Consider the following 20,814-nt stretch of genomic DNA (forward strand, 5'->3'; position numbering starts at 1 on the left):
GAATGGCCTCCTGTGCTGAAGGATTCCATGATTCTATGAGCATGAACAAAATTCCAATTCAAGCCCTCTCCTTATCTCAGGGCACACAAAATCTGACCTATTGTGAACTCACCAACTCGATATCCAGGGGAAGTTTTCTTTTGGTCAATTTGGTGTTTGATATACATGGAAACGCATTGCTATTTTTGGTATCCAAATCAGATTAAAAGTCCTACTTGTGCATTGGAAATTTCCCTTAGATTGGAATGGAGTGGGCACTTTCTTTCTGAAACAACCTGCTTACCTAATTCCAGGGTGTATTAGATGCAAGTTGGCAAGAGCTAATGCTTAAGTGTTGTTTGGGATACTGCTGGAATTTAACTCGCTGAAAAATGCACAGCTTAACATTATGATGTCTATCTGGAATGCCTCCAGCTGCTTGTCCAGCTAGGACCACCCCTGCAGGGTAAGAAGAAGCCGAGTGAGAAGATTCTCCACCCTAGCTATTCCCTGATCCCAAAGATAATAAACTGAAACACCAGAATATTCATTCACCTGTGTACCCCTATTTTTCAACCCTGTTCTCTTTCTATTCCCTTGTACCCTGTATCCCAATGTGAATAGCAGAGGCTCCAGAACAGACTTCTGGTAGGAAGATCATTTTCCATTTATCAGCTTTTTATAATTTTTCAATCAAGCTGACAAATTTTATTTCATTAGCCTTAACCTTCTTTAATCATCTCAAACATGGAACTGTCAAACGGCTTCTGAAAATAAAAATAATTTATATTCATTGAATGCATTCATTAGCTTAAGTTAGTTCCTAAAAGAATTTCATTGAATTTAAGAAGCTGGGTTGTTTCTAAATCTGCGGTGACCACACCTTACAGTTTATGCAATGAGTACTGATAGCATCTTGTGTAATATTGTCAAGTGTTTCCCCCACAGATGTTAGAGACTAGTAAAAAAAAGTTACTTCAATATATTAAAGCAATATTGGCCTACACTACTGAGATAGTTTTTGTGTCATAGATCTTTCTGTATCAATAACCGCCATCAGAATTTGTACTGTAAAACATATTAGATTCAGAAAAAGAATTGCTGCGTGTGGGATATTTGACCCACTTTTGATAGTTTCTTATTTTTTGCAAAGTTATTCCTAAGCTGTTATTATGGTGCGCAGCTCCTTGTATGGTAATTTTAGAGACAGATCAAATGGTGCAATTATTGAGTTAACAGGCAGGAAATTAAGCCCCTGAGCTCTATGAGGTCTATAAGTTGCTGTGATGTAGTACCATTTCACTTACAGAAATGGCAATACTGGAAGCCAGGTTTAGGAAAGCTTAAATTTGCCTAGTATTAACAACTTTATCTGTGGCACTACTCACTGAAGTAGTGTGAGGACATTTTGTCAGCAAATTCAAGAGGGAATTAGATAACTATTTGGCAAATAATTAAATTGAAGAATATTCGAGAAAGAGTAATGCATGATTTTTTTAAAAAGTTATTTATTTTGTCCTTTGCTTTGAGACCAGCCAGATGGTCTTTTTAAGCTGGTACACACCTATTAGTTCTTAGGTAGTAAGTCAGACTTCTTTGCATGATTTCAGGGTGCAATTTTTTGTCTGGGGTCTTAATATCTAGTTGGTGTGGGCCGCATTGTTATTTGATTCCAAAATTCTTTTTCATTTTTATAAGCAATTCTGCGCTCATGTGGCATAATGACTATGTCATGTCTGTGACATAAATAGCAATTTCTTCAAGTCAAGATCCAAAGTTTCATCGGAGTTGAAGTCCCATGACTGCATAAATTTCAGCGGATTCCCAAATATTGTTTATGTCCCAGGAACTTTTGCTGGTATAGCCACACGACAATGCTAACCCATTACAGATGCACGCAGAAATGTAACTATATTAGTCATACAGTAAGGAGTAGCCATAGTATAATGGAGTAGTCCTTTGCCACTTAGTTGTCTCTGGCATAAATCTTGGCATGGGCTAAGACTGCTACTCAGGGCAGAGTACTTTGTGCACCAATTCTTTCCACCTGAGCCGCTTGTGGATGACTGGAGAGCCCACGAGTGGCTGCAGGCTGTCAATCACCTCCGAGCCATTGCTAATTGGTCCCCCTTTCTATCTAATGGGAACGGCAATGGGAGGGAGGGAGGAAGCACTGCCACTCCTCTGCGCGCAGCCAAACCAAACTTAATACATTTTACTAAATTCTATGAGAGTACAGGATTTTATCTTTATCTCCTAGGTTAAAATACTTGGTGTCCTGTCTGGTTAGTTAAGATTGCTTCAAGAGAAGCAACATTATTACATATTTTTATATGGCGTTGGTGGCCCTCCTCTGCTGGGCGGGAATGATATCTCGGCTAACCTCGGTCACCTCTTCTTAAACCGGACAAAACGGCTGTCCCTGTCTTGCTTAACCAGCTTCCACTGTATAATACTTGTAGGAGTGGATAATGGAGAATGCCTGGCATGATACAAAAAAGGGTGTTAAAGTATTCGTGTACTGCCCCATAGCATTGGCAGAATGAGGGTTTGAATTTGTACATCAAAGAATTTCTAATCTCCACCATGTCATTACAGTTAAGGAAAAGTAGAACCATCTCTCGCAGCTCATGTGCAACAACAGCAACAACTTGCATTTATATAGCGCCCTTCATACGGGGTGGCATCCTGGAGCTCTTGATGGTGGCAGAATCTGACCCAGATCCAGGGGGAGAGGGAGTGGGGAGGTGACTTTAAGCACGATCAAAAAGGAAGGTTTTTAGGCGGGATTTGAAAGTGGGGAAGGAAGGGCGAAGGCCAAGGATTAAGGATTAAGGGAGGGTGTTCCAGAGTTTCAGAGGGTAGTGGCTGAAGGCACAGCCACCAATGGTGGATCAGAGGGGACGAGGGACAAAGAGGAGGCCGGAGCCAGCTGAGGGGAGGCAACGAGTGGGGGATAAGCAGATCGGATAGGTAAGGAGGAGCGAGAGCATGTAGGGATTTGAAAACGAGCGAGAGAATCTTGAAATCGATTGGTTCAATAATTGGAAACCAGTAGAACCTAACAAGGATGTGCATCTCCTGAGAGATGGCTTAGACCAACATTAGCAGACTTGGGGAAAAGCTTACTCCCTTTTTGGTTCAAGATGATGCTTAGGCTGAGAGGAACTGGGGGATAAAAACTCTAAAGAATTTAAATGCTTATAAAGAGTCTCCTCAGAGAGTGTAGCTATATATATCAACTATATATAGATATATAGTTATATCAACCAATAAAACAAGCGTTTTCAAAGAATCAGCACAGACAAAATGAGTCAAATGGCTTTCTTCTGTGCTCTGTAAATTTCTTTGGTTCTGTATGTTGTTCATAGCCCAGTGCCATTCTGTTCAGCTACCAATAAGAAATGTGCTTGAAAGTGACAATTGGAAAGCTCCTCATCCAATTTCAACTCTTCCTTGCAGGGTAGCATCTGACCTCTGCTCAACATCTCTGCATCAGAATTGCTGAGATTAGTAACCTAACTCTGCACCATCTCACTGTAGAGCGCTCTGGGATGCTCCCCCACATGAAGGGAGCTATATAAATGCAAATTGTTGCTGTTGTACGGCAACATAGGTTGGTGCTAGCCAAAGAATACACAACTAAAGAATTTGTCTTTTATTCATATATTGAAAATACGCAATTACATAAATATTAAGATAATTCTAGGATACATTATTACAGAACCCTAGAATATTATTCAGCCCATTTTGTAAATTGAATTTATACAAGTGCTGGGGTAAAGCCCAAACTGCTGATCCTCTGCCTAATTTTGATGAAATGGTCAGAGTCATTACTGTCAATTACTTTTGAGTGTTAATACTGAAGTGATATTGAACTGACTTTGCTGAGTACACAGTCGTAAATGTGTCAAACTTAATGATGTGTCAAAAACCATTTTCTCTGCCGATTTGCTTTTATAAGGTAATCCACAAAGTTGTATACTGAGTTATTTCCCACACCCACATGTAGACAATCACATTTTAAGATATTTGTAATGAACACCATTTTGTGGACGCTATATTACAGCAGATTAATTACAACAACAACAAGATTCCATTTATAGAGCGCCTTTCACGTCAGGAGGACTTCCCAAAGCGCTGTACAGTTGGGTCAGGACCCGAGCAGGGGGAAATGGTCAGGGTGAGGGGAGGAAAGGGAGGGAGCGAGGAGGGGGTAGAGAGTCGAGAGGGGAGCCGAAGGCTCGGTCAAAGAGAAAATTAGAAGTATACTGCAGAGATTTTTTGTCTTAGTTTCATACAGCCATTTTTTCCTCACGCAAACATGTAGTGTAAAATGTTAGCAGCAAAATTTAGGAAAATTTCCTTTCTACATTGTACTCCCCAGCACATAGCTTTTCCACCCAAAATATGCATTGTTGTGTCAACTGTGGAAAAACTGGCTGAGTACAGTAGATTTTGATGTGTGCAAGCCAGAAGTGTAGTTCAAAGTGGCTCAAACCTCAGCTCACCCACAAAAACATTCAGATGTTACATGCTAAAATTGTTGACTACATACTTCCCTTCTTTGATTCGTGCAATTAAGTTCTTGAATTTTATGTACCTCTATGAAATAAACCAATAAAAGAATTCAAAAAAATTGTAAATTAATTCAGAAGATATACTTGATTTTTTTTGTAGGTGGAATACATATGTGGAACTCTGTCTGGTTTGGATGCTCTTAAACATGGTGATGAATTTGCAAGTGTGTTGGACACCCGGGTGACCAAAAAAAGCCTTTTTTCAATTTCTGTCAATTTTGTTGTTTAGTGCAGAACAGAATAATAAGAATCTGACGGCCAGTGCCGATTCAATCCCTGATGTCGCATTTATCTTGCACTTTCTGTGTTGAATCTTTGCTGAAATCACATTATGTTTGTCTTCAAAAGCATTTTGTAGCAAACTCTGAAGCAATTTGAGATGTTTTGATGTGGTAAGGCACTGTACCAAATGCAAGGATTATTAAATCATGTTTGGGTGTTTTTGTATTAAAGTAAATTGCAGTGGAGACTGCCTGCTTAAACCTCTTTGAGGAAGTAGTTTCAGTTGAAAGGTGGTTCACATAGCTGCAGTTAGTGTTTGGATCCAGTTAGTTACGTACATTGAGCCCCAGGCAAATGCCATTTTGAAGTGGGAAATGTAAATCCTGTTTCCTTTTTCTAATCGCTTTACTGCCGGAATGTTTTTCAAATAAAATGAGTATCTCATCGGACAGATTGCTTAAAATGTCAATTACTATGATTAAAATGTCAATTACTATTTAAGATAGTTGTCAAAAGAACCAGAGGGGAGATGAGGTGAATTTTTTTTCACACAGTGAGTTATTCGGATCTGGAATGCACTGTCTGAAAAGGTGGTGGAAGCAGATTCGATAACAACTTTCAAAAGACAAGTGGTAGATATTTTGGGAGGACAAATTTGAAAGGCTATGGGGAGAGAGTGGGGGAGTGGAATTCATTTGGGCAGCTCTTTCAAGAGCTGGCACGGACACTATGGGCCGAATGGCCTCCTTCTGTGCTATATAATTCTATTCTATAATTCTGTTAAGTTTTAAAAATAAGCAACACAATAACCACAATGAAATCACCCAACATTTAAATGGCTTACAGCATGTCTGAACTAAAGTTATATTTGATTCATAAATTCACACACATCACATTATGATGAGACCTTCTCCCCCATCCCCACCCCTCTCTTTATGTTTCTATTTTACTCCAGTTGGGTTTAACTGCCTAGACAGTAGGAAGGAAAGATTAGCAAACTGCTGCTCAAGCCTCTGCCAATGCAACACTAAAATCATGAGATTGGTCTGAGGTGACTTTCTTCCCATTTGTTCCTCTTTACTGCACCTCCCAAACACAGGGGCCTTTAGGTGTTATTATTAAGTATTGCACCCTTTCCTCCTGCTCTGGGTCTTTTTGCGTCACTCTCACACTGCCTCTGGACTTGTACCTGATACAACCTCATGAGAGATAGCGATGGGAAGGTGGTAGCACTAATGGTGTAATCTAGCTTTATGCTGCATCCAACCTGTATTATAACTGAGGTGTGAAGATTTGATCCTGGCACACTTTCCACTCTTCACCATTGGCATCCTTCCTTTTGATGTAACTAACTACTGCTCTGAGTCAAGGTGTAGACTCATGAAATTGCCAAACCAAGAGAATTTGGCTCCAAGGTGATCTCAAGTTGGAGCTTAGGTCTTGCAAGTCAATGTGTTGTAAATGAGGTTTCCTGTAGGATATGATTTTATGTCCTGAGGCACTTTTTTCCATTGTGGAGCACCACTTATGCTTCAGTTTCCTATTGGAGTGTCATTTTTGCAGGAAAGAATCTTTCCCATTGACCTGGCCAACACTCCCCCAGATTAAATTGGTCTTTTAACAACAACAACAACAACTTGCACTTATATAGAGTCCTCCATGAAGGGTAGCGTCTCAAAGCACTTAAAAATGGCAGAGCCTGACTCCGAGCAGGGGGGAGGGCAGAGGTGGCTCTACGCATGGTCGAAGAGGAAAGTTTTCAGGTGGGACTTGAAAGAGGGGAGAGGGGGGGGCGAAGCGGAGGGATTGAGGGAGAGTGTTCCAGAGTTTTGGGGCATAGTGGCTGAAAGCGCAACCTCCAATGGGGCGGAGGGTGCGAGAGATGAGCATGGCTGTTTGTGGGGCATTGTGTGCACAAAATTGCACAAAATACAGTCAATGAACTTTAAAGCAAATCACGCGAAGAGCTTTGAGACATTTTGACAACATGATAAGATGCTATATCAGATGCAAGGATTATTATTATGATTATTATGATTATTATTATGTCTTTTTCCCAGTATTGAAATCTAACCTTGTGGCCAATTTAATACAGTAGATTTATTTTTAAAATGAGAATTTAATCTAGTTTTTACTTTAGGGCCTTAACAAGATTTTTTCGATAAGAGAATATTCTCCGCTTCTTTTGTTATCCTTCAGTAATATTTTATTTCACTTTTTTTTCCATTTTTCTTGAAACCATAAGACACATAGTTGAAAGAAAAGAAAAATAGACCTTTAAGCTTTTTAACACGTTAAATGTATTGCAGCCAACAAAAGTGGTAATTATCTGGAAAGGCTGCACATCAATAGATAAGGTTGAAAGAAGATCCAAGGCTCAAAGTGTAAAATCTTGATATACAGAAACATAATGATTTCTTGCTGTCTTCTATTATTGATAAGGCTGTCAAGTGAACAACAGGCTTTACATGTGTGTGCTGTGATATGGCAAACTGTGATGTTAGAATTTATTTAACTGAATGGTACACGGGAATGTCATAACCTTCGCATATTAATTACTCAGTGATATCCAGAATGAACAACTACTTATTTCTAAGGCTGAAACAGTTTTCTTAGCCTGACATTTTATCTGTACACTTCAACTTCATTATAATACAATGGTTGGGGTTCATAAAGTAATATTGTGGTGCTGAAAACGGGGTCCCACTATATCAATAAGGAATACTGCCAAAGCTCACTGACCACCTTCAAGTTGTCAATCGATTAGAGCGTGTTCCCAACCAGCGGTTCAAAAGATCAAAACACAGAAGTGATTGTGAAACTAAAGTAAGTGTAAAGTTGGCTTCCTGTATAATATGTAAGAATTGGAAGGGGTGGTGGGGAGAAACACTTTATTTTTCAGTAACAGTAATACATGATAATGTATTACATTGCTATTGACAGTTATTCAGATTGGCTCCAATTACTGTCGTTCTTAGTTACAGTCGGAACATTTCTGATATGAAAAGGGACAAAAGTAGGATGTTTATTCTTGGTCTTGGTGTTGAACATCACACAAATAGTTGACAGATGTTAAAGCATGCAAAATAAATGGAGGGAACTCATTACAGATGTGCCGATACGCGCTGGACCAGATTGACTAATAACTCTTGCATTTGGTATAGCGCCTGATCACATCATTGCGATGTCTCAAAGCGCTTCACAGGATATACTGTAAAGTGAATTGACTGTGTACTTTTGGGCAAAACATAGCAGCCAGTTGCACAAAGCAGTGTCCCACACACAGCCATGGAGTAAGTGACCACATTTTTTTTTAATTTGGGAGAATGGCCAGAATAACGGGAGAAACTCCCCTTTTTGAATAGTTCACGGGATCTTTAATATGCACCTAAGCAGGCAGATGAGACCTTGGTTTAACAAGTCATGCGAAAAATGGCACCTCCAACAATGAAACACACTCCCAGCACTGCATTGGAGTGTCAGCTTAGACTATGTGATCCCATATCCCGACACAGGGACTTGAACCCACAATCTTCTGACTCAGAGGCGAGAGTGCTACCAACTGAATCAGGATAATAATAATAATAATAATAATCCTTGCATTTGATATAGCGCTTTTCACGTCGGGAAGACGTCCCAAAGCGCTTTACAGAACACACTGTAAAGTGAATTGACTGTATATTTGTGGGTGAACGCGGCAGCCAATTGCGCACAGCAATGTCCCACAAACAGTCGTAGATTGAAAATGACCAATTTATTATTGTTTTTTTTGGTTTTGGAGGGATTATTATTAGGCTCTGTGTGGAGTAAGGAAACTTGCCCAAGGTTTCGCCCTTAAGTCGCAATGGAATCAAAATTATGTTGGGTGCAATGTTATAGTGACTAGAACCATTATTATTCTATGATTCTGGAGTCATAGTCTTAAATCTTGCAGTTTAACATTAGTACCTATCCCTCCAAAAAAAAAACAATAATAAATTGGTCATTTTCAATCTACGACTGTTTGTGGGACATTGCTGTGCGCAATTGGCTGCCGCGTTCGCCCACAAATATACAGTCAAATATCAAATGCAAGGATTCTTATTATTATTATAATGTCAAATTCCCAATTCAGATCAATTATTTTTGCCAAATAGACAGGTTTTTTTGAAGAATGCATACTCTAATGTAATGTAAAGTGAATTACATTACACTTTACATTACATTAGAGTATGCATCTCCATTTCACCCTCAAATATACAGTCAATTCAGTTTACAGTCTATTCTGTGAAGTGCTTTGAAACGTCTAGAAGACATGAAAAGCACTATATCAAATGCAAGGATTATTTTTATTATTATTAATGCACTGAAAAAGATTTCTGTATAAAATTTGCCTCTATGTAGTATCTCACAGACTCTGATAAATTGCTGTTCCCTGTGGATACTAAAAATACTTTTTTTTCTCTTCTCCACAGATTGTCTGTAGGAGTTCCAAACCTATCGAGAAACCAGTGAAAGAAAAGATCTCAATGTTTTGTCATGTAGACCCAGAACAGGTAAGTGTCAATTCTCAAAACATGGTTCAGGCTTTCTGAATCTCCTTTATTATTTATATATTTCCATCAAAATGCAGTTATGCATGTGGGCTGAACATGTGGGATTCACTCAAAATGACTCCTGACAGTAATCCAGTAGAGCGAACTTGGTGACTCTGGAGAGCTCTGCCCTAACAAAAGCAGGGTAGATTGTGAAGTTAAGCCAGTTGATATGATGAAACAGTGGTTAGCAAATCCAGGTAATTCATTCTGCATTTTCACATTCATTTGGGCATTTTGATTAATAAAACAAAGGTGCTTTTCATCTTCTCCATTGTGATGATGAGAGAAAACTAGCAAATCTGGTAAGCCCTTGAGGACTTTGAGTTGTTCTTGTTGTCAAAATTCATATGCTACATGGTATAATGTTAGAGTGCTTACGTTTTTTTTCTTGCAGGTCATATTTGTACATGATCTTTCTTCTACATATCGAGTACCTCTCCTGTTGGAGCAACAAGGTGTCGTAGAGTATATTTATGAAAGATTGGAGCTACCCATTGAAAAGAGGCCCAAAATAATCCTTGCTGATTGGAAAGAAATGGCAGACAGGTATCAAATAAGTCGTTTTTTTATCCTTGTTAGTGAATTTTTCTTTCAACTAATGCTCATTCTTGCGGAGGTTAGGAACGCTTGGCCTATTTTTATACATGTAGCTTCACAACTGGATCTCGCTTCTTTTATTTTTTGAAAAAAAACAAGATTTATAGGGAATAAAAAAAACAAAATAATTGTGTCAACTCAAAATTATTTTATTTAGCTTCTTTTGTCTACAGACCAAATATCATAATTGGGAGACATTAAACAATTAACATTGAGGATTGGTCGAATGTTCCTAACACATTGTATTGTGGACAAGTGGGATGCAAGATCATATCGCAAAATGTGACATTATAATCCCTGATCTGGACCATGAAACTAGGAGTGAATACTGACCAGATGTTGCCAAATGGACACTATTAAAACTTCATAGAGAGGTTCAGAACATTGACAGGCTTGGAAACAGATCACCAGCTGACTCTCTTTATGAATCATGATGCATGGCCGAAAGAGGAAGATAGTTAAATTTCAAAAAGATTACAGAAAAGATAAAGTAAATAGAGTTTTTTAAAAAATATATTTAGATATGAACAGAGCTAAAGATAAACGTTTTTGACTCTATGCCTTTCAACAAATATTCTGTAAGTTTTACTTAACTTTTAACTAATAATGTGTGAATGCCACATTGAAAATGTGGGGTTGAAAATGCGCTAATCTGAAACATGGAAATCATTTTTAACATGGTCAAAAATGCATCTTGGGGCGAAAAATAAAATTCCTGAAGGGTACCCCACATCCGTGAAGTTAACCTGTGCAATTTAGCTTTGACCATTATTTATCAGGAGAGTGAGGATCTTGACTAATTATTTAAATCCTGGTATTCAAACAATTCGAGATCTATTTTGTTTATTTTCTACTATGCTGTGCTTCTGAGATTCTGTCCTTCGCATTGAGTTGCCCTTCAGAAGCTTGTACCTTCCTGTTGGTTTTCTGCCCAGTCTGCCTCCTTATTGCTCATTCCTGTTCTCAGTTTGCCAGTGGGAGTTGGGATGCTAATTGAGAGGAGCTATTCCATTCATCCATGCATTTTCTAACTGGTCTGTGCTTAGATTTGTCTCCTTGGCAAAGCAGAATTGTTCAAAATAAAAAAAAAATTGAAGGTAAAATGGTTCAAAGCTTGGTGTTTCCCTTATAAAAGTAAGAGATATGAAACCTTAGACAAAGTGAATATGTACTATTTCGAATGTTTATTTTCACCATGAAATTCTAACCTACTTTACAAGATGAAAAATTTCTTCCTTCCTAGGTACGAGCGCTTACTCGAAACCTGTTCCATTGCACTAGTTGGGAAATACACTAAACTGAGTGATTCTTATGCATCTGTCATCAAAGCTTTAGAACATGCGGCAATAGCGATAAATCGTAAACTGCATCTAATGGTAAGGAAACAAATCTGAAGATGTTGAGTACAGTAAAATTGTGTCTGCTTGTAGCGCTTGTCAGAGTCACAAACAACATCCTCTCTATCTGTGACCAGGGCTCCCTCTGGCTACTCGTCCTCCTGGATCTCTCTGCTGCGTTCGACACAGTCGACCGCGCCATCCTCCTCCACCACCTCTCCTCCCTCATCAACCTCAGTGAGACTGCACTCACATGGTTCGAGTCCTACGTAACCAACCACCTCCATTTCATCTCGGCAAATGGCTTCTCCCCGGATCCCGCCCGGTCACCTGTGGGGTACCCCAGGGCTTTATTCTTGGCCCTCTTCTTTGCCTTATCTATATGCTCCCTCCAGGCGATGTCATCTGCAGACACGGGGTCAACCTCCATATGTATGCGGATGACACACAAATCTATTTTGCCTTCTCCAGTACCAATGTTCTATCAGCTTGTCTGGCAGACATGAAGGCCTGGATGAGTGCAAACTTCCTGCAGCTGAATGTGGACATGACGGAAGCCATATTCCTTGGCTCCCATCAACGTCTTCACTCCTGCGGATCTGAACTCCTCAACCTCCCTGGGCTCTCCCTCACACTCACTGAACCAGCGCGCAATCTAGGCATCCAGTTCAACCCTCAGCTGTCCTTCCTCCCCCACATCCGGTCCCTGACCAGGACTGCCTTCTTCCACCTCTGCCACATTGCCCGCCTTAGACTGTACATTACCCCAAAAGCAGCCGAAACCCTCGCGTGTGAGTTTGTCACCTGCCGCTTGAATTACTCAAACACACTCATCACCTGTCTCCCCAGCTCCACTATTCAAAAGATCCAGCTCATTCAGAACTCTGCTGCCCGCATACTTATTCGAACCAAACTCTGTACCCACATTTCACCAGTTTCTGGCCAGACTCCACTGGCTCCCCATCACCAAACGGATCGACTTCAAGATCTTCACACTCGTATTTAAATCCCTTCACTCCCTGGCACCTCCCTACTTCTCCGACCTCCTCACTCCCCAATCCACCAGCGGGCGCCTCAACTCGACTGGCACCGGCCTCCTGCTCGTCCCTCCCATCCTCCGCCCCATCATCAGCCAAGCTTTCAGTCACTACGCCCCGAAACTTTGGAACACTCTCGCTCAATCCCTCCGCCTTGCTCCCTCTCTCCCCGTTTTCAAGTTCCGCCTGAAAATCTTCCTCTTCGGCCGTGCTTATGGCCACCTCCCCATCACCCCAGGCTTGGAGTCTAGTTCCGCCACTGTTAAGAGCTCTGAGAGGGCGCTATATAACTGCATGTTGTTGTTGTAGAATGCCTTTATAAGCCATTTCATTATAAACGTGGGCACCCCAATGTTTACTTACCAAAAAAATTCAAATTGTGATAGAAAGCTGTCTGGCTCATCTTCAAGATGCTGCCTGGCTTTTTGCTTGCTAAAAATGTCCAACTTGAGGATCATCAGTTCGCTGCCAACATCTCGTCTGTCAGCAACAAACTGATGACCTGGAAGTTAGACATTTTGGCTTCCCGTGCACTAAAAAGGTCTTGACTTTCAGGTTATGAGGCTGCCTTTGACATCAACAATTGAGACTCTTGCCCCTGGTATCTTCTAATCAATATCTTCTCTTAAGCTGCGCAGATCCATAATTTTGAACTCGGGGGCACTCACTACCATGTCCCACTGAGTGGCCTTATGTTTTCTGACGATATTGTGCTGCTGGCGGATTTGTTTTTCTTTTCGTTTGCGTTGCAGCCACCATTTTGAACAGTTAATCAACACATCAGAAATAATAACAATTTCAGAGGGGCATTGGTGAAGTTGGGAGGGAGAGGGTTTAAACCAAACCATAGAGGCAAGAGGTTGACTGAATCTAGGAATACATAAATCATCAACTACAGATTAAGAATGGAAGATCATCTTTGGTGGCTATGCAACAAAAAGAACAACAACAAAATCACATTTATAGAGTGCCTTTCACGTCGGGAAGATGTCCCAAAGCGCTGGACCGTCAGGTATCGGAGCCCGAGCATGGGGGAGGGATGGTGTAGGGGTGAGGGAAGGCAGAGAGGTGGGAGGGAGACCAAAGGCATGGTTGAAGAGAAGGGTCTTGAGACCGGCCTTAAAGGAGGCAAGGGAGGAAGCGAGGCAAAGGGATCGTGGGATGGACAAGAAAGTTAACTTGTCTGTGATTAAAAATTAATAAATTTAAAGATTTCTGGTTAGTCCATTGGAATGTCCTGTTTTAAATGCCACTAAAGAGTTGGTCTTACTTTCTGCTCTTAAATAATTAAAAGAAATGGTTGGTGCAGTTTAACACATTGGCTTTGCTGTACATTTGCAGATATCTATTTAGATTTGAGTGAGAACGATTTTGGAGGACATTAAAAATCCAGTTTCCAGCGATGAATCACAACACCACTGGCTGGCTCCATTACAAGAAGACAAAACCTTAACATTACAACCAGGAGGGTTAGAAATTAATAAGGAAGTTTTTTGTAACAGGGTTTTGTGAAGATATGGAATCCTCGGTCCCAGAAAACTGGGGAGGAAGAATCAATTGGGATTTTTAAAACATAGACAGATACTTGGATAGGGGAGGCATTAACCACATGGTGAAACAGGGGGTGTGGGGGAGGTAAGCGGGGTCACCTTGGATGCTGAACTGGCTGCAAGGTGACGTGCTTGGCAATGTAATGCCAGAATCGAGCTCTTTGTGGGGATCTCCGTAGTCTGGTTCATAAACCAGCTGAGTCCGCAGTATTCCAGGGCACTGCTGATGACAGCACAGCCCAGCCTGGCTCATTGGCAGACCTGGAAGGGCAGACCAGTCACTGAGAGCAGGGAGTCAACCCACTCAGCTCCTGTTAACCCTGCAAACCACAGCCCTAACGGGTATAGTGGTCCAAGCTGGACAAGCAATAGGAAAGCTTCCCGGGCAGCAGTATCAATGGCAAGCTATGCGGTTTTTGCTAGTTAGCTTCAGGGGTCCCCCAACGCACATCCTGGGGTCCCAAGCCTTGATTTTTGCCAACCTGCACCTAATACTTTCCGGAATTAAGTAAGCAGGATGCGTCCTTCCAGGGGGAGAGTGTGCATACCATTCCAACAATCTATCTCTGAGATTTCCATGTGTAAGTGGGATGCATGGAAACCTCAGCTTTGTTTGGATAGTCTTAAGCGTGATGATGAGTTTCCACATGTGTCAGACACCCAGCTGACCAAAAGAAAAGTGAAAGGGTGGGGCATTTGGAATAAAAAGACTTGTCAAGATCTAATAAACTGGTGGAAACAGATTTGATGGGTTGAATGGCCTCCGTCCATTCCTGTTTTACTATATTCCTGGCTGAGTTCCATCGTATAAAAGGTGCTCCTCCTGAACTTAAAATTATTTTGTGACTTTTCGCCTCCTTTTTCGTTATTGTACATCACTAAATGTGTTGGAAGAAAAAATACATATTTTTAATTATATATAATTGAATTGATTTTTGTGTGAAAGATACAACATAGATTTGAGTGTACTTAGCTTTTCTTGCAAATAGTGTGTAGTGTCAAATTCACTTCAGTTATTAGTCATTTATTTTTCATGTGCTGGAGTACACAGGCACAGGGTTGCAAAGGGGAATTTCAGGACAGACACAAGGAAGTATTTATTTAATTAATGATTGGAACAGCTTACCAGAAAATATATGTTTTGTGTTTAGTTCATCAAGTTTTGAGATCCATTTATTTCCTTTAAGCAGACAGTATTCAAAAATAAATAAATAAAATAATTCTTGCATTTAATGTCCCCAGCAGCTGAAACCCTCATATGCTTTTATCACTTTAAGGCTAAATTTCTCCAGCACTCCAGTTATATCCTTCATAAGCTCCAATTCATTCAAACCTCTACAGTCCATTTTCTCTCCTGCAACAGGCTCCCAGAATCCAAATGGGTGGCCTTTCACAATGCTCCTCCTGACCTTGAAATTCTTTTATGACTTTTCTCCTTTGTAGTTTCTTCCAGCCCTATTCTCTTCATTTTCTCCATTCTCTCCAAATTGGTCTACCGTTGCTTTTTCACATCTTTCATCCCAATATCAGTATATGAATATTCAGCCAATATGCACTTGCCTTTGCTCTCTGAAACTCTCTCAAATTCCCTTCAACTTGTTATTCTGCATCCTCCTTCCAAATTATGTTAACAAACTGTCTCTTTCTGTCATTGCTTCTTTCTATCTCTTCTAATATAATTGATACTGCTTTTGAATTCAAACATTTTTTTCAGTATTTCATTTCTAATTTATAGATATATATTCAGCATGCAACATTTCATATCCTGTTTAACTGAAACATCAAACAGAGTGTCAAACAGGATCGCCTTTGAGAGGCCAAGAGCTGCATTGGCAAAACCTTGGGGAAAACGTATTGCATATCAAATCTTTGCAGGTGCTTTAAATGGGGAGACACTTAAGAGGAAAAGAGAAGAAAATACAAAAATAATCTTGCAAAAAGAAAAGAGGAAAGGAGTCTTGTTGAATGAAATCAGATTGGAGCATAAGTAAAAGTCATAATTTTGAACTGAAGATTTTTTTTAAAAACAATGTTTTTTACATCTAAACCACGTTGGGAATTTTTCTTTGTCTCTCCAGAATGAAATATCTGAATATTGACATGGCATTAATAATTCAGAAAGCACGAACATTATCCTACTGGGAACACAATTGCTTAGAATCACTTTATCAATCTTACAGCTTTTCTCAACAAAAGAGCAGTCCAATGCTGAATTGTACATAGCAACAAAAAATCATGTTAATTAAATCCTATGGGATGGTTGCATCTGATAAAGCCCTGTTTTTTGTACTGAGCTAGAACATATTCGAATATTATCATTATTTATCAATTTTTAAAATATTTTCAGGTTGTTCATTTTTAAGATATTTGTTCACCGCCTTTCTTCTCTTCGACCCTCGTCTTCAACCGTGCCTTCAGTCACCCTCCTTCCGCCCCTGCCCCCCACCCTCCCCGATCCCGACGCCCAGCTCGGGTTCGAAATACTGATTGTTCAGCGCCTTGGGACGTCCTCCCGACATAAAAGGTGCTGTACAAATGTAATTTTGTTGTTCTTGTTCTCACCCGTAGCGTTTGCAGGAGAGCTGGGACTTTACTGCATTGCTATGTCGGAACTTGGAACTCATCTTGTCTAAGCTGACACTTCAATGCAATGCTGGGGATGTGCTGCATTGATAGAAGTGTCATTCTTCAGATAAGATGTTAGACATCTGCCTGTATGATTAAAGATCCCATTGGCATTTGTCAAAAGGGAACTGAGTTTCTCCTGGTGTCCTGGACAGTAGTAAAATGAGTTATTCACTTCATGTCTGTTTGTGGGACATTGCTGGGCCATGTTTGCCCATGAAACACACAGTTACTCCACTGTACAGTATATCCTGTGAAGCACTTTGAGATGTCCTCAAAACATGAAAAGTGCAATTCCAAATGTAAACATTATTATTAAAGAAAAGTGTTTCCGGATAAATCCGTTGAATTCATTCAACTATGGATATTCATTCATAGCCTATATAGGAATCTAGAGGACCATTTTGAAAATACCACGCAACCTCATTACACATTTCTTATAACCCTTAACAATTATTTAGCATGTATCTCCCTCTTGTCTAATTTACAGTCATTTGGATAGTCTGTCCCAGATAATCTGTGCGTTCAGCACTCTCTGTGTAATCTAAAATGTTCACCATTTTCTCTCTTGATTGAAGCTGTGTTCTCTCATTGTAGTGATTGTGATTGTCAAATGAATCATTTGGATGCAATTTATCTGAGAGAGGGTAGAGAGGCAGAAAGCAGACCCACTGATGGTGGGGCGGAGTCGATAGGGGACGTGAAGCAGATCAGTCTTTATAGAGCAGAGGGAAGCAGGGCCAGGAAAACAGGGAGGTTGCAGAGGTTGGGTGGGATAAGGTCTTAGAGGCAATTGAAAGTTAGGCAAGAATGTTGAATTCGATCCACTGGTGGATGGGGAGCCAGTGGAATTGAATTGGTATAGGGGAGAGATTTGTGGAGCCTGGTGTAGGAGAGGACACATGCCGCAGAATTATAGATGTTCTGCAGCTTGTATAGGGAAGAGCTGGGGAGTCCAACAAGCAGGGTGTTAGAGTAGTAGCACCCTGGAGGTGTTGTAGACAAGGAGAAAGGTTCTCAATATTACATAGGCACAGATATTCATTTGAGTAACCCTTTGGAAATCTAGAATATGCAACCTTTTAATTTTACCCCTTTCATTTTCTTCTCTCTCTAAAAAAAATTCTAATTGTCAATGCAGGATTCATTTGTTTTTAGTCAGTTATTTCCTAGGTCAATATCCTAGTTTTTGATGGTATTCCCACACTGTCAATCATAGTACGTGACATGAAATAACTATGATTTATAGAGAAGTTGTCAGCAGTTGATTTGGAAAAATATTATTTTTGGAATGCAGTCTTGATACCAAAATACAAATCAATTAATAATGGTCTATGCCAATAATGTCATCAAACTTCAAATTTAATTTTAAGCTTGAGGATTTCTCTTTGATCTTTATATTTTATATAAAATGTATATCCTTTGATCTCTGTCTCCCCTTCTCCCACTCCCCATTAACTTGTGACATTCTTGCAGTGCAAAATAAATTTCTCGCTAATAAAATTGATTCATTGATATTATAAAACCATGAGTGGTTTTACCTTTCAAAGAAGTACATAATCCTCAAATAATTCTACTATTTGAGAATGATCTACTTGTTTGTAAAGTTTTGCGAAGTGTGAAAAATATGCACATTAAAAAGTGTCCATATTTTCAATAAATTAGAAATAAAAATAAATAGAAGTAGAATAAATTATTTTTCCTGTCTACGTAACACATTCAGTGCTAAAATATGTTTTTCCATTTGATTTCTTCATACCTTTGAACTATCGTTAAGGGCCATCATTTTTATTTACACAATTGTTTGGGGTGGGAGAGGGAATTTTTTTTAATGTAAAAAACAGAAGAGAACTGGGTGGGGGGAAGGAAGGTGACTGAAGACACAGTCAAAGAGGATGGTCTTGAAAAAAGCAAGGGAGGAGGCGAGGCGATGGGACTGCGGGATGGAGTTCTAGAAGGTGGGGGCAGAGTGGCAGAAGGCCTGCCCGCCAATAGTGGGGCGAGCGAGGTGGGGGACGTGAAGCAGGCAGGAGCGCGCTGAGAGGAGGGAGGGGCCAGGTTGCTAGGGGGTTAGGAGGTTGCAGAGGTAGGGGGGAGCAAGGCCATGGAGGGCTTTAAAAGTAAGTACCAGGATGTTTGCGCAGGTTGTTTGCGTAGTCGAGCCTGGATGTTATGAATGCGTGTACGAGGGTCTCGGCGGCCTGCGGTGTGAGACAGTGGCGGAGCCGGGCAATGTTGTGGCAGTGGAGAAGGGCGGAGCAGGTCATGGCATGGATGTGTGATATGAAGGATAGTTGAGGGTCGAACAGGACGCCGAGGTTTTGTATTGGCTCCATGAGATGTAGAGTGCAACCATGGAGGGAGATGCTGCCAGCGCCTGAGGTATTGAGGTGCTGACGGGAACCAAGCAGGAGGGCCTCGGTCTTGTTGACATTCAACTGCAGGAATTTAGCTCTCATCCAGGACTTGATGTCCGACAGGCAGTCAGTGAGGACAGCAGTGGTCCTGGAATCTAGGGTGGAGGCAGAGAGATAGAGTTGCGTGTCATCCGCATACATGTGCAAGTTGACCCCATGTCTGTGGATGATGTCACCAAGGGGGAGCATACAGATATTGAAAAGGAGAGGACCAAGTCGAGCGCCCTGAAGGACGCCACATCGCAAGGCCAGGCCCGTGAAGATTGAGCTAATGGTGTAGGAGGATTGAGTCCGGAGGTAATGGGCTGTAGCCTGCTTTAACTCTGACTCTGTTTTCAATCATCTTCACCCACCCCTGCTCAGATGCTCAGTCAACTGTGTAAATGCTTTGAGATGTCCTCCTGACATGAAAGGTGCTATATAAATGTAAATTACATTGCATTTTGTGCTCCCAAACTGGCTGTGCAGGGAGGCGGGCAATTTTTCCAATATGCACATGTGCACTGTTTCTGATGCTGAAGAAGATTGGTGAATTTGTTATTTTTACCGATTGACTTCCACACAAAAAAATGGTTATTTATTGGGTGAAAATCTATTTAAAAACTGAATTTAATCGTCTTTAACCATGAGGAAGAAAAACTGCAGGAGCATTTTGATATACAGGATTTATTTTGATGTGGACAAAAGCATAGATCATGACTAATTTATGTATAATTTTCATTTGTTTTTCTTGGCAGTACATTGATTCTACTGATCTGGAAACTAATACTGAAGATCAAAATGCAGTGAAGTACCATACAGCTTGGCAACAACTGTGCAAAGCAGAGTGAGTAGCATCCACAGGACGTTCTGATTTACATGTATTTCTCAGTTTCAGACGTCAGTCATAGAGTCCTTAGAAAAAAATTCTGTACCATCTCATCTGCAGGAAATGGTGGTGGGTTTGACTCCTGCTGTGTCACAAAAAAACATTGAATTGCACGTAAGGTAGAAAATTTAAGCATTTTCCAGTGTCTGCTTGTTTGAGTGCAGTATCAACACTTGATAACGTTGATGATTTCTGAACTCGCAAAGAAGAGTTCAAATAATTTTTTTTTAAAAATCTGATTTGTTCAGCAGCTGTTGCAAATTCCAAACCACAACATCTTCATGGTTTTAAACATTCCTTTGATTATGAATAATGTCTCAAGCTTGAATGCCAAGCCATTATTGTTGAACACCTTTTTCAAGTTCTAGCCAGGCTCCACAGGCACCCTGTCACCAACAGATTGATTTCGAGATCCTCACACTCGTTTTCAAATCCCATCATGCTCTGTTACCACCCTACCTCTCCGACTTGCTTACCCACAACTTGCTGCCACTGCTCGACTTTCTCCAGCCTTCTGTATGTCCCTCGGGCCCTCTCTTCCACCATTGGTGACCACGCTTCCAATCACTACTCCCTGAAATTCTGGAACACTCTTCCTCTATCGCCCCGCCTTGCCCCTTCCTTTCCCATCTTCCTGAAGACTGAAGACCTTCCTATTCGTCCATGACTACTTCCCCCTCCCCCCAGGTTGTCGCTGTTCTCTGCCACCATGAAGCGATCTGGGACACAAACCTGCATGAAGTGCTCTATATAAATGCAAGTTGTTGTTGTCATTGGGACGTTCTCCCGATGTGAAATGCTATATATAAATATAAATTTGCATTGTAATGTTTAGCATCAGAAATGTCGCACTGGTCTCGTACTTCTCACATTTGCACCTTTTGACTATTGTTCACACCTGGCTGGTTCATTGGGTGAATTTCATCTGTTCTTAAACCAGGTCACTAAATGGAGATCTGGAGACTCCATTATGGGGAGAAGAATTGTCAGCGCATGCTCCAACCTACAGAATTTTTTCTACAGAG

The 20,814-nt window shown here is 40.7% G+C and overlaps 1 protein-coding gene across 2 annotated transcripts in view; it reads left to right on the plus strand.

The window, feature by feature from the left end:
- Window positions 1-20,814, plus strand: part of LOC103177501 (CTP synthase 2) — a 215,197-nt gene that overhangs the window by 24,937 nt on the left and 169,446 nt on the right. For both annotated transcript variants that reach the window (XM_042334322.1, XM_042334321.1), the window contains exons 8-11: window positions 9,236-9,316; window positions 9,753-9,904; window positions 11,199-11,331; window positions 19,659-19,747. In XM_042334322.1, the coding sequence (XP_042190256.1) occupies window positions 9,236-9,316; window positions 9,753-9,904; window positions 11,199-11,331; window positions 19,659-19,747 (455 nt within the window). The remainder of the gene's footprint in view (window positions 1-9,235; window positions 9,317-9,752; window positions 9,905-11,198; window positions 11,332-19,658; window positions 19,748-20,814) is intronic.

The sequence above is a fragment of the Callorhinchus milii genome, unplaced genomic scaffold (genome assembly GCF_018977255.1).
Source record: "Callorhinchus milii isolate IMCB2004 unplaced genomic scaffold, IMCB_Cmil_1.0 Scaffold4, whole genome shotgun sequence".
Lineage (NCBI taxonomy): Eukaryota > Metazoa > Chordata > Chondrichthyes > Chimaeriformes > Callorhinchidae > Callorhinchus > Callorhinchus milii.